Genomic DNA, 14,315 nt, shown 5'->3' with positions numbered 1-14,315 from the left:
AGAACCACAGAGTGATGCAGCTGGAGGGAACCTCTGAAGGTCATCTGGGCCAGCCCCTGCTCAGAGCTGGTCTAGCCCCTGCAAGCTGGGCTAGCAGGGGACTTACAGATTCATAGACTGGGTTGGAAGGGATCTTAAAGATCTTCTAGTTCCAATCCCCCTGCCATGGGCAGGGCCACCTCCCACTAGACCACATTGCTCAAGACCTCATTCAACCTGCCCTTGAAAACCTCCAGGGAGGGGGCCCCCATGACCACCTTGAGCAACCTGTTCCAGTGTCTCACCACCCTCATTGGAAAGAATTTCTTCCAAGGTCCCACTCTAAATCTGCCCTTCTCAAGCTTCAGTCCACTCCCCCTCATCCCATAACTGCAAACCCTTGTAGGAAGTCCCTCCCCAGCTTTCTTGCAGGCCTCAACTGCTAGGACAGAAGCTGCTCTGGAGGAACTTCCTTCCCCTGTACTTCAGGCTCCTAGACTCCATGGGTGGTGATTAAATCCAGCTCTGTCTATCATGCTTCTGTGCACCAAGACAGTGCTGGGCCACAGCCTGGCCCTCTGGGATCCAGCCTAAAAGCCTGGCTGCTGAAGACCAGCAGCTTTATTTCAGATGTAAAAATGACAGCCTTGCTGTTTGTGCTAGCTCTGTGTGTGGCTTCAGCATAACCACTCTCAGAAGACAATGTGTCCAAGCCTGTGGAGAGCCTTTAATGGTAGCTCCAAGATGGGAAGGATTTTATTCATCTTTACAGCACTCTAAATGCCAAGACACCATCTGAGCAGCACTGCTCATCACAGGATGAGATGTGGCAGAAGAGCAGAGGGATGATCACTCAGCTTTACACACTCTGCAGAAGTAAATAATCCAAAGTGTATTACTGTGCCTGCACTTCTCTGGGTGCTTTGGCAGTGGGTGGCCACTGCTGCTGTCCTCCTGAAGAGAGGGGAAAGCTTCATCTCACCCTCTGGGAGAAAATTCCTCTTTTCTTATCAGGCCAAGATGAAGAACTGCACCAGAGAAGTGACCACAGCCAGGGTGGAGGGAGGGCAGCTGGTGATTGCTGCAGGTTGCAGTTGGAGACCTGCCTCCTACAGGGCTGTCACTGGTGTGACCTCTCTGCAGCTCTTCCACCACGTCTCAGTTTTACTCTTGAAGTGAGGTTAAACAGTAGAAAGCAATAGAGACAAGCATCTGCTCAGGGTCATAAAAAATACCTAAACCCTGGAACTTTTCAATTACCCAAGGTGTAAATTACTCAACTGATACACCAAGGAACACTGAGGAGGGAAGGGGAAGCCAACAGTAACAAACCACTTTAACACAGCATCTGCACACTCTGCTCAGGGAGGTGCTTCACTGGAAGAGGTGCAGCCTCCTCCTCATGCCTGCTGTACCCTGCTTGGCTTTAAAACACCAGCAAGCAGGGAAACTCTTCAGAAGTCTTCATCATCGAAGGTCTCAGTGCATCTCAGCATCACAGTCACATAATCAAACTGGAGATCTTCTTCCTGAAAGAGCCACCAAAGGTCAGCAGCATTAAAGACCACAGGAGCTGTGGTTCAAGTACACAGAGGGTTGGGCAAGTGCTGATGCCATCAGCCACTGTGCCATGAGTCCTCCTTCCTCTCTGAATCAGAACCAGCACCTGCCAAGTGTCTGAGGTGCCTGATGAGGAATGGCTCAACCATCCAACCAACTTCTTTCTCATAGAATCAGGCTGGAAAAGACCTCAAGGATCATCAACCTGTCACCCAACACCTCATGACTACTAAACCATGGCTTCAAGTGCCACATCCAATCCCTTTCTGAACACCTGCAGGGATGGTGACTCCACCACCTCCCTGGGCTGCACACTCCAGTGGCCAGCAACTCTCTCTGTGAAAGAACTTTCTCCTCACCTCGAGGCTAAGTCTATTTACATCATTTAGACACTTGTTACTGACTGAGGCAGGGAGCAAGTCACAGAATAGGCTCTGAAGACGGGAGAGCTTCCTTGAGCCCTTAACTTCTACTGACTTCAGGCTCTCCTGCTCTTTTAGCAACCAAAGGTGGTCCTTCCCTAGCTTGCAGAAGGTAAGTGGCTTTTGAGAAATCAACATCTAGGAGATCATAGAATTGTTAGGGATGGAAGGGGCCTCAAGTATCATCTAGTTCCAACCCCCCTGCCATGGGCAGGGACACCTCACACTAGATCAGGTTGCTCACAGCCACATCCAGCCTAGCCTTAAAACCCTCCAGAGATGAGGCTTCCATCACCTCCCTGGGCAACCTGTGCCAGTGTCTCACCACCCTCATGGGGAAGAACTTCTTCCTAACATCCATTCTGAATCTGCCCATTTCTGGGGTTTTTTTCCCATTCCCCCCAGTCCTGTCACTCCCTGACACCCTACAAAGTCCCTCCCCAGCTTTCTTGTAGCCCCCTTCAGATACTGGAAGGCCACAATTAGGTGTTCTTGGAGCCTTCTCTTCTGCAGACTGAACAGCCCCAACTGCCTCAGTCTGTCCTCACAGGAGAAGAGCTCCAACCCTCTGCTCATCCTCATGTCCCTTGAAGATGAAAGAGTTCACCCAGCCCATCCTCCTCCACTGATGCAAGACTCTTGAGGGCAAGGCTACTGTTAAAAATAGGTGCTGCTTCAAAAAATGGAACTTAAGGAACATTAGATCCCAACTGCTTGCCAAGTGACTGATCTAAAATCCATCCTTTGGAAAGAAAAGTGTCCCTTTGAAGCTGCTAAGGTGCTCAGTCCTGCTCAGAATAAAACTGCACCTCAATCTGAATTATCTACTGCTCCTGCTGCTAAACACAGAATCATAGAACAGCTTAGGCTGGAAGGGACCTTAGAGATCATCTAATCCAGCCTCCCTGCCATGGGCAGGGACACCTCTCAACTAGCCCAAGTTATGCCAGGCCCCATCCAACCTGGCCTTGGAACATCTCCTATGATGTGACCTTATGATAATAGCTCTTGACAAATCACCAGATTGCTTAACTAATCTCATGCTCAGAAACCTCTCTCTACTGGGCACCACGGGAGCAGGCTCCTGTTCTTATTTGTGGATCACTCTCCATGTAAGAGCTCTCTCTTTCCTTGCCCAAGTGGTTTCCTCCTTTCTCCTGGGTGAGTCTTTCTCAAGCTTTTTATGCTGGTGGGGTGCACCTCCCTGGCAGCCTTGAGAGCCAAGGCAGCAGCTGAAGGGGAGCTGCCCTCAGTGGATCTGTGACTACAAAATGGGGAACACAGACAACCCAGCAACAGCAGTTTGTCCCTGGGCAGTTAACCAGAAACAGCAGCATGTAGCACTGGGATGTCATGAGCAGTAATTAAACCTGTCACCTCATCAGCTCTGCAGATGGAAGGGAAGGAGACCATAGGCTGCCTGTTGTACTTCAGCTGGGTGCACACCATGTGCCTTGCCTTGCTACCACACAGGAGCAGGGAGGTCATTCTGCCCCTGTGCTCAGCACTGGTTAGGCCACACCTGGAGTCCTGTGTCCAGTTCTGGACCACTCAGGTTAGGAAAGATGTTGAGATGCTGGAAGGTGTCCAGAGAAGGGCAACAAAGCTGGGGAGGGGTCTGGAGCACAGCCCTGTGAGGAGAGGCTGAGGGAGCTGGGGTTGCTTAGCCTGGAGAAGAGGAGGCTCAGGGGAGACCTTATTGCTGTCTACAACTACCTGAAGGGAGGTTGTAGCCAGGTGGGGGTTGGTCTCTTCTCCTAGGCAACCAGCACCAGAACAAGAGGACACAGTCTCAAGCTGTGCCAGGGGAGGTTTAGGCTGAATGTTAGGAAGAAATTCTTCACAGAGATTGGCCATTGGAATGTGCTGCCCAGGGAGGTGGTGGAGTCACCATCCCTGGAGGTGTTTAGGAAGAGACTGGATGGGGTGCTTGGTGCCATGGTTTAGTTGATTAGATGGTGCTGGGTGATAGGTTGGACTCAATGATCTCAAAGGTCTTTTCCAACCTGGTCTGGTCTATTCTATTCTACTCTATTCTACCCTATTCTATTCTATTCTACCTTATTCTATTCTACCTTATTCTATTCTTCCCTACCCTACTCTATTCTGTTCTGTTCTATTTGAAGTGATGAACCCTAAGCTCTTATTTGCAATGACTCTGGACAGTGTGATTAGAAGCAGAGAAAACAGAAATCCCCTTCTGACACTGACAGAACCACACTGCTGCTTCTCTAAGGAGCAAAGCTTACCTGGCAAAACTGTGCACTGGGAAAGAAGAGGCTCTTTAGGAAGTCAGTGATCTGCAGGTGGAGCCTGTGCTGATCCACTGCATTTTCAGGAGTGCACTCTGCAGGTGCTGAACTGAAAATGGAACCAGATACTTGATATAAATTTCCTGCCCCCTCATTTCTCCTCTTACCTACCTTTTGTCTTCCACATCTTACTTATAAACTAAGGAAAAAAAAAAGGAGAGATTTGAATAGTTTCCAGGATGATTTACTAAAACCAACAGCCAAGCAAGGCAGGTGGACACAGTGATGAGATGTTGTCCAGCAGATGCAAGGAAAAGATGTAAGGAGAGAGAAGAGCAATACAAGAGACAAGGGGGAAAATACACAGCCACTGAAACAGAGCAGCAGTGGTTGTTGGGCAGTGTGCTTGGTAGGGTTGTTCAGAGGAACAGCCCTGAGGTCTTTTGTGAAGCTTTTGAGTGAATGCAATGCCATGAGGCTGGGAAATGTCATGTTAGCTACCACTGCCAGATCTGTGCTCAGGTAACTGGCCAACAGCTACAGTACACGCTTTGGATCTCAGCTCTGTGTTCTACAACCCTGGGCTCTGTGCTCTCCCTCTGCTTCACCAACCTCATACAAGATCTCAGCTCTGTGCTCTCCCTCTGCTTCACCAACCTCATACAAGATCTCAGCTCTGTGCTCTCCCTCTGCTTCACCAACCTCATACAAGATCTCAGCTCTGGGCTCTCCCTCTGCTTCACCAATCTCATACAAGATCTCAGCTCTGTGCTCTCCCTCTGCTTCACCAACCTCATACAAGATCTCAGCTCTGTGCTCTCCCTCTGCTTCACCAACCTCATACAAGATCTCAGCTCTGTGCTCTCCCTCTGCTTCACCAACCTCATACAAGATCTCAGCTCTGTGCTCTCCCTCTGCTTCTCCAATCTCATACAAGACCTCAGCTCTGTGCTCTCCCTCTGCTTCACCAATCTCATACAAGATCTCAGCTCTGTGCTCTCCCTCTGCTTCACCAACCTCATACAAGATCTCAGCTCTGTGCTCTCCCTCTGCTTCACCAACCTCATACAAGATCTCAGCTCTGTGCTCTCCTACTTCACAAAGTTCTGTCATCACAGTACCACCCAGGACTGCAAGGCAGAGAGTGAGATAAGGAAGGCAGAGAACAGGATGAATGTTGACTGCTGACACACTAATGGCCTTTGGGGCCTAAAGCAGACTGTGGAGATGATGACAATGCACTGCACCACTGAGGAGTACTGAAATCTCCTTTTTGAAAGCAAGCAGCAGTTGTGGCCTATTAAATGTTACTCAGTAGGTATTTATTAAGCTTATTGTGTATTCAAGTATATTTCTGGTCAACAGCCAAAGCAACCCTTCTTCCCACTCATCCTCTTCTGGAAGTGCAAGGAGGAATGGTGGTGAAAGACTAAAAGAACTCTAAACCATGGAGAGAAATCAGCAGAAAATGGGATTCTGAAAAGCAGATGAAAAGCATTATTAAGCAGAGAGGAACAGTCCTGACTAACATAAGTAGCAAGAATGCATAAAAGATGAGTCATCATCTGATTTTCCTCTTGAGGAAAGCAGCCCTCTTCTTTCACTGCTCTGCTGGGAAAGAAAAATACAAGTCAAAGGCAGTGCCAGTTTTGTACCTGACAGGCTCCCTTTGAGGTAACTCAGCTGACCTGCAGTGGAAAAGCTATGTTATTGTTTAACAGCTTTTGTGGTTCCTTGATGGTAACTCTTCAGGTCAACCACACCTCAGCTGGATTACCTCCTTGTGATTGACTGAAGGGACTTGGAAAAGGTAAGGGAGACAATGTTAAAAAGAAAGGATCCTTTTTTTTGCCTCATGAAATGAGAGTGCAGTTTGTCACAGGCTCACAGGATGCCAGGGCTTGGAAGGGACCCAAAGAGATCACTGAGTCCAACCCCCCTGCCAGAGCAGCACCATACAATCTAGCTCAGGTCACACAGGAATGCATCCAGACAGGCCTTGAAAGGCTCCAGAGAAGGAGACTCCACAACCTCTCTGGGGAGCCTGCTCCAGGGCTCTGTGACCCTTAGAGTGACTAAGTTCCCCCTCGTGAGGTGGAACCTCCTGTGCTGCAGCTTACATCCATTGCTCCTTGTCCTATCCCAGGAGCAAGTGAGCAGAGCCTGTCCCCTCCCTCCTGACCCCCAGCCCTCAGATATTTATCAACATTTATTCAATCCCCTCTCAGTCTTATGATTAGCTGCCTTGTCCTGGTCCTCACAGACCTGGTAAGTGAGAGAGAGGAGAGAGAGAACAGGGAAATGATACAGATACTGTAATTTGAGAAGATGGGAAGCTATGCAGAGGGGTGAAGCAAAGCAGAAGACCCTCAGTCATCCTGAAGTGATGGGGGAGAAACCCTTAAGTGGTTCTCCCTGATTCTGCCACAAATGCCTTATGAAGCATCTCACTTTTGCCCCTTAAGTGACACTACAGCTGTCAGCACAACTGCTGGAGGCTGCTCCTCTAACCAGGTAGGGAAAGCCAGGCACAAACATCAAGAAGCTAGGGCTACTGCCTCACTCCCCAGGAAGCTTGCAGTGGAGTGCTGACATTGGGCTACTGACTTACTCTGTGCAGTCAAAGCAGGGAACTTGTGATTTACCTCTGGCTAGACACTCCCTGAGGCTCGCTTCTGTCAAGGAAAGCAGCAACAACATCAAATGCATCTTCAAACTTTACCTAGCAGTGAAAACACTTCAGATGTCAACATATCCAGGAGTTCCACCTACAGTGTATGGTTTTAAACAATGAAGCCTTTAAATGCATGCTATCATTCCTCCCCCTTGTAATAGGTGTGCTTGCAGCTAGAGCAAACCAAGAGGGGTCTGTGGAGACAGCAATTAGTAAGGAGCAACTTACTTCCTGACTAGGAACATGAGGTCAGTGCATTCTCTTAGGCTTGTGCTTCAACCTCTAGGCATTAGATTTAAGATTACACCTCAAAACCAACCCCAAAGCCCAAGAAATCAATGAAAAGCATTAACTGTATAAGCACTTTAGAGGTTTGACTGTGGGAACCTGTTAGACCAGGCTGCAGAGCACCTAGAGATTCAGACTCATAGAATCATTTGGGTTGGAAGGGACCTTAAAGATCAACTACTTTCAGCCCCTCTGCCATGGGCAGGGACACCTCCCACCAGCCCAGGCTGCTCAAGGCATCATCCAGCCTGGCCTTGAACACCTCCAGGGATCAGGCATCCACAGCCTCCCTGGGCAGCCTGTTCCAGTGTCTCACCACCCTCACTGGATTGAATTTCTTCCTAGTATCCAGTCTAAATCTGCCCTCCTCAAGCTCCAATCCATTCCCCCTCATCCTTTCATTACAAGCCCTTGTAAAAAGTCCCTCCCAGCTTTCTTGTAGACCCCTTCAGGTACTGGAAGGCCACTGTAAGGTCTCCCTAGGGCCTTCTTTTTTCCAGGCTGTCCCCATAGGGAGGTTCTCCATGCCTCTGACCATCTTCATGGCCTCCTGTGGGCCCACTCCAGCAGTTCCATGTCCCCCTCTTGCTGCTACTGGTTGCTGCTTGTAGCTGGAGCTCTCAGCTGTATCAGCCAGTCTCCCAATCTGAAAGCAGTGGCTTACAAGGGAGTTTGGATGCTCCCTGAGACAGATAAGCTCATTAGCTCACTCAGCCACACTGCAGTCACACATTTTCTGTGCCAGAGAGTACTGCACAGGGAACATTCCCATGACATTTCCTGAGGAGGTCAGCAGTATGAGTGGTGTCCTGTGACTCAGAAGGATCTTGTCAATGCACCTTACTTGTATGCCAGGGGTGGACGTCTCTCCCTCCAGTGAAGCTAACCAAATGATGCCCAGGTCTTTGAGCTGTTATTTCACCTCTCATTTTAACAAATGCCCTGGTCTGCTCAGGCAGTGATTTCTTGGCTCTGCAGAGGTGTGTGGCACAGGCCACTGGACCACTGGAACTGCTCTACCAACACTTTGCTACCAAGTGCTTTGAGGGGAAAAAACCCCACCCCAGCTCAAACCACAGCAGGCCCTGGCAAACAGGGTACCCCTGGATACAGCTCATCTCTGCTCCCTGGAGAGCTTGCAGACCACAGTAGCTGTGTGGTTCTTGCTCCACCCCCCTGGAGCAAGTTAGAGCAAATGTAGCTGTTAATTAGGACAGAAAATCCACAGGTCAGTGGAGACTAAGTAGGATTACTACAGCTGCACCCTTAGAGCTGCCTGTGTATCTTACCAGAGAAAATCTGGTGCAGCCCTTCACTCAGAGGCTGTTTATTGCCTCCACTTGTGCATTCAAGTGGTCTTGGGAAAGCTTCAGTATAGCTACTGTATGTTTCCAATCAGAAGTTGCAGAGCCAATTAGCATCTGAAGGCTTGGAGATTCAGAGGCAGCCACGTGTGGTACTGGGCACTTACTTCCTCTGGTGTGGAGACTGAGGACCCACTGGCTTCCTCACTGTCACCTCTGCTGTCCCTCATGCTACCTGCAGTGCACAGAGGCTCCTGGCAAGCAGGCTTAGGATCCATGAGGAAATCTCTCTGGCTACAATACTGCAAGATGCTGTCTCTCCTTTCTTCAGAAAGCTCTTGCCAGAAGTGGGAAATAGCTGTGGAGACCTCAGGAAGAGGCAGCTCCTCAGTGCAAACAATCTCATGCTCTATCAGCAGGTCCACTGTGTGCTTATAAAAATGCAGGTATCTGTAAGGAAAGGAAAGGAACAGGAGGGTCTCTTAAGAGCAGGCCACGAGGCAGCCATCTACTGTCAACCAGCAGGAGACTGGGGAGTAGCTCTGGTTCATAACTACTTCACTCACTCCCCACACTCTTAACACTTCACACAGTTACTGAAGGTTGCCCAGCCCTGAAGGTTTCAGCAACTCTGCTCTGCCAGGATTTCATCTGCAAAAGGCAGGCCCAGCCCCAGCCTCAGCAGGGCTGCCTCACACCACAAGCTCCAAGCGCTGCAGGCTGTACTTGCTGCACAGGCAAACCTCATCCTGGCATTTCATAGCTGCTGAGTCCCTTGCCTTTGTATCCTGAGGCTTTTATGCTCTAAGGCAGTTTTGATACTTTGACTGGCATTGCACTAGGCTTAAAAGCTTTGGCTGAGGTCATATCCTGACACAGCAGGTACTAAGGGGGCCTACAAGAAAGCTGGGGAGGGACTTCTTAGGGTGTCAGGTGATGACAGGACTGGGGGGAATGGAACACAAATAGAAATGGGTAGATTCAGATTGGATGTTAGGAAGAAGTTCTTCCCCATGAGGGTGGTGAGACACTGCCCAGGGAGGTGGTGGAAGCCTCATCCCTGGAGGTTTTTGCAGCCAGGCTGGATGTGGCTCTGAGCAACCTGCTGCAGTGTGAGGTGTCCCTGCCCATGGCAGGGGGGTTGGAACTGGGTGATCCTTGAGGTCCCTTCCAACCCTAACAGTTCTGTGATTCTATACATAAAGAGACTCTAGGCCAGACCTGGATGCTGTGCCTTAAGTAAGCATGGGAGCTCAATTTCCTCCATTTCACAAGTGAGGAAACACCCTAAGACTGACTTCTAAGCAGTCTGTAGTGAAACTTCTAATGCAACATAGCTGCCTTCTCCCTGGGGGTGTTCCAAGGCCAAGGTGGATGAGGCCTTGAGCAGCTGAGGCTTCCCTGCCCATGGTGGGGAGGTTGGAGTAGATGCTCTCCCTTCCAACCTAAGCCATTCTATGACTCTAAAGAGAAGTGTCCCAATTTGAACCTGGTGACTAGGCCTCAAAACAAGCCCACTGTGTGGCACAGGGAACCAGGGGTAGTAATAATGCCTGCTTTGGAAAGCAGCACTGAGGTTATTCTACCTGAATTAAATGCTTAAGAGCTTCTCAAATGAACAGCACAAGATTAAAAGGAACACAAAGCAAGAGCTCCAGACACAGCAAGCATTGTTCCTACATTTGGGCTCAACATGATTCCTTGGCCAATGTCCCAGATGAGCACACTTCCTGAGGAGCTGGAGAGTACTGCATAAGAAAGGTAACTCAACAGACTTCAGTCCTTTTAAATGTCAGCATTTCTATCCAGCAAACCAATACTGAAGATCTTGAGGTAACTCTGCATGCAGGCATGAACATGTTAAACCTCCAGTCCCCATGCTCTGCAAGATTGGCCACTGCTGCTGGAGGCAAAATAAGGGCAATGAGCAGTCTCATGTGTGGTGGTGTGCTCACCAAAGGCTCTGGGTGTCCAGCTCCAAAGGATCTGGAGTTTCTCAAACAGAAGAATATCAATTGCCATGGGACTGCTCCACCAGAGATATGAAGCCTGAACCATGACTCAACTGCTTCCTTCCCAGAAGGGCAACGAAGTTGGTGAGGGGCTTGGAATACAAGCCCTGTGAGGAGAGACTGAGGGAGCTGGGGCTGCTCAGCCTGGAGAAGAGAAGGCTCAGGGGAGACCTTCTTGCTCTCTACAACTACCTGAAGGGAGGTTGTAGACAGGCAGAGGTTGGTCTCTTCTCCCAGGCAAACAGCACCAGAACAAGAGGACACAGTCTCAGGCTGTGCCAGGGGAGGTTCAGGCTGGAGGTTAGGAGGAAGTTCTACACAGAGAGAGTGATTGCCCATTGGAATGGGCTGCCTGGGGAGGTGGTGGAGTCACCATCACTGGAGGTGTTCAGGAGGAGACTTGACAGGGTGCTTGGTGCCATGGGTTAGTTGATTAGGTGGTGTTGGGTGATAGGTTGGATCCGATGATCTTGAAGGTCTCTTCCAACCTGGTCTGCTCTATTCTATTCTATTCTACACTGGGCTAGAGAGTACTGTGTAGTCCTACCAGCTGCTGGAGATGGGGAAAACACCCAGGCTGTTGAAGCCCAAAGCACTTCCAGTCCTGCCCAAATAATGGGATTAGACCCAAAGGCTGTTCTCTTCTCTTCTCTCCTGAAGAATCCCTCCTGTTTCATGCCTGCTACAAAAGATAATCTTTGGAGAAGAATTAGCTAGGAAGCAACTGCAGTCCTCTGTGAGGCTGCAGGGCAAGTGCCAGAGTCCACACACTGCAGACTCTGGCCTACCTTGTCAGTGAAGAAGGGGAAAGTCAAGTGTGCATGGCTCTGCTGTGCAGCCCTTGATGAAGCAGAGCTTATTTCCCCCAGAAAATCTTGACTCAGCAGATCTCAAGGTCTTGTAAACAAAAGCATGCTGCAGCCACCTCTGATTTTCAGACAGGCAAGAGCAGAAAGAGCAGCAGGAGGCTGGTGCCATCTGCTGGCACAGCTGCAGGCTCATGCTCATGAGAAACTCAGTAAGCCAGAGGGAATTTATGCATAAGCACCAGCTCAAAGCAAAAGGGAAGGAGCTGTGGAAGTGCTGGGGCCTGCACTTGGGTCACAACAGCCCCACGCAACGCTACAGGCTTGGGGCAGAGGGGCTGCCCCCAACCCATTAAAAAGACCCCAACCTCCAGGCTTTCAGGTGCTAAAGGTTTGTTTCTGGAAGAGACATCAGTGTTCAAGCTCCTCCTAACAATGCCATTAGAGGCAGGATGAACATCACTGATGGGGAAAGTACCTGCTTGCCTCTGGTTCCTGCACCTGAGAGGCTTTCCACGTCCTGGAGAGATGGGGGCTGCTGCAATGCTGGGAGTCCATTCATCAAAAGAAATGTGGCCAGCAGATCAAGAGAGGTGGTTCTGCCACTCTACTCTGGTGAGAGCTCACCTGGTCCAGCTATGGGACCCCCAGCACAACACAGCCGTGGACCTGCTGGAGCAGGTCCGGAGGAGGGCTGGAGAACCTCTCCTAGGAAGACAGGCTGCAGGAGCTGGGGCTGTTCAGCCTGGAGAAGAAAAGGCTCTGGGGAAACCTAGTAACCTCATTTCAATGCCTGAGGGGTACCTACAGGGAAGGCTGGGGAGGGACTGTTTAGGAGGGCTTATCATGACAGGACAAGGGGCAATGGCTTCAAACTGGAGCAGGGTAGATTTAGGCTGGACCCGAGGAGGAAGCTCTTTACAATGAGTGGTGAAACACTGGAACAGGTTGTCCAGGGATGTGGCTGAGGCCTTGTCCCATTCAAGATCAGACTTGATGCAGCCTTGGGCAGCCTGATCTAGTTGGATTTGTCCTTGCTCATTGCAGTGGGGTGGGACAAGATGACCTTTGAGGGTCCCTTCCAACCCAATACAATCTGAGAATCTTTAAGGACTTGGGAGCTGCTCAGCCTCATCAGCAGCAGTGACAAAGTTACTGGCACAAATCTTCAGCAAGAGAGATGCAGGCTCCAGCAGGGCTGGCTGAAGGGCAGTGGATGAATGCATGGTGTTCATGCAGACAAGTTCAAGCAGTGAGTGCACTGCGTGGGGGGGACCTACCGTTCAAATTCCACCAGATCTGGGGATGCTGTGTCTGGAAACTGGATAAATGCCAGCTCCCCATCCTCTTCCATTGCTGGCTTCTCACATTCTGCAATCACATCCTGGACTGCAGAGTCACTCTCACTCACAGCTTCTGAGGTTGATACAGCACTGGAAGGAACACACAGGGAAAGAGAAAAACCCCAAACCCACATGAACTATGTCTGAAGTGGATTAACAAGGCCCTTTTCATGATCTCTCTCCAGAGTCCAGGACTGTTCCTCTCAAGCCAGCTTTCCTCTCCTCCTCCTTCTGCTCTGCAGGCAAAGGAGAAGTGCTTGGTGGAAATCAGCTATATAGAAGGGAAAGGAAATACAGGCACTGATGCCTGGAAGTGAGACCAACAGCATGCTTGGAGTGCTCCTGCACTGTACAAGATCACAAGGCAAAATTCCTTCACCTTTTCCTCACAATGCAAGGCCTCTGCTAGGAAGTTCAGTAACAATGACAAAGAAGTTCAGAGATGCTGGGCTGGAAGCAAGTGAAAAGTATCATCTTTCTTTGATTACTACAAGCCCTTACCTGTGATTGCTGAAGTGCCTCTTGACATATTCCTCCCTGACTTCCTCCAAGCTGGACGGGTTCCCATCCTCCAGGCTGAAGGACTCTGCTGTTGTCAGCAGAAAGGTTACTGTCATATCAGTGGCACTTTTGGCTTCCCCCTCACACTCAGCCCCAATCAAACAGAATAATTTCAACAACTGGTTCTTCATGAACCACACCTTTTCATTAGGCAAGGAAAAGGAAGAAATGAGGAGAAGAAATTGATTACTCTCCCACACCTGATCTAAGTGTGAGGAGTCCCTGCCCAGGGCAGGGGTGTTGGAACTAGATGATCCTTGATGTCCCTTCCAACCCTAACAATTCTGTGATTCTATGGAACAAGCATTAGTGGGAGTTTGTGATCCTTGAGGAACTTGGGATCAATGCATTCTTCCTACTGCTGGTCTGAGAGAACTGACAGTGAAAACCACCAGCAAATCAAAGTCCAGGCAAGCAGCAGTCAATGCAGTCTAATGCAGCCACATAATGAGCAGATTTCATGTAAAGACATCCCTAACAATCCCCCAGTCAACTCTGTGATTGACAAGCAGTGTGAACTGTACCCACATGCAAGGAAATGTAAGGGGAAGGTCTCCTCCAAGCTATTCCTCAACTAGTTTTGCTCTATCAAAATATTCCTTCTGCCTATGACTCTCTGTTATGGGTAATCCAAGGATGTGGGTTCAGAGGAGGTTGCTCATTTTAAGCACAGGGAGTCTTAATTGATGAAAAGCACTGGAGGAGCAAGCTGCATCCACAGCAATGTTTTTTTTCAAGCTGACAGTAATTTGGACACCTGAAGGAGCATAAATATATGACCAAGTCTCTACCCTGTCAACCCAGAGTCCTACTTCCCACCACTGGAGGCAGTAGCCAACGTCTGTCAACAGAAAGCATTCTGGCAAAGGTGTGAAGCTCCACAGTGGGAGATGCATCAACTGCTGACAGCATTTCCTTAGACCAGTGTGCCACATGGTGTCACCCACAGTAATAGAGAAGTGCATGAGGACAGCTTGCCAAGCTGAAAACAAAACTGCAGCATCCCTCTTACCCATTTTCATCAGAGTACATTCTTAATCAGAGGCTTCCACCTCCTATACTAGGAAATTTTATCCTCAGCAGCTCCTCTGTCCCTCTCCTTTGCCTCACATGA

The 14,315-nt window shown here is 49.6% G+C and overlaps 1 protein-coding gene across 7 annotated transcripts in view; it reads right to left on the bottom strand.

The window, feature by feature from the left end:
* Positions 1–691: 691 nt before the first annotated feature.
* STRA8 (stimulated by retinoic acid 8) overlaps positions 692–14,315 on the bottom strand; it is a 17,504-nt gene continuing 3,880 nt past the window's right edge. For 4 of the 7 annotated variants that reach the window (XM_068142717.1, XM_068142715.1, XM_068142713.1 and 1 more), the window contains 6 exons: positions 13,142–13,229; positions 12,578–12,730; positions 8,647–8,929; positions 6,859–6,935; positions 4,211–4,322; positions 692–1,508 (listed from right to left, as the gene is read on the bottom strand). In XM_068142717.1, coding sequence (XP_067998818.1) covers positions 1,434–1,508; positions 4,211–4,322; positions 6,859–6,935; positions 8,647–8,929; positions 12,578–12,730; positions 13,142–13,229 — 788 coding nt within the window. In that variant the 3' untranslated portion in view covers positions 692–1,433. Of the gene's footprint in view, positions 1,509–4,210; positions 4,323–6,858; positions 6,936–8,646; positions 8,930–12,577; positions 12,731–13,141; positions 13,230–14,315 lie in introns of those variants that run through there. The other 3 variants (XM_068142714.1, XM_068142718.1, XM_068142719.1) reach the window with 3 other exon arrangements.

Source organism: Melanerpes formicivorus, unplaced genomic scaffold (genome assembly GCF_026170545.1).
Source record: "Melanerpes formicivorus ecotype bairdi unplaced genomic scaffold, bMelFor1.0.p_v2 SCAF_8, whole genome shotgun sequence".
In the NCBI taxonomy this organism is placed as follows: domain Eukaryota; kingdom Metazoa; phylum Chordata; class Aves; order Piciformes; family Picidae; genus Melanerpes; species Melanerpes formicivorus.
Note: the sequence above shows the minus strand (reverse complement) of the source record. Positions and strands in the feature narration are given on the sequence as shown.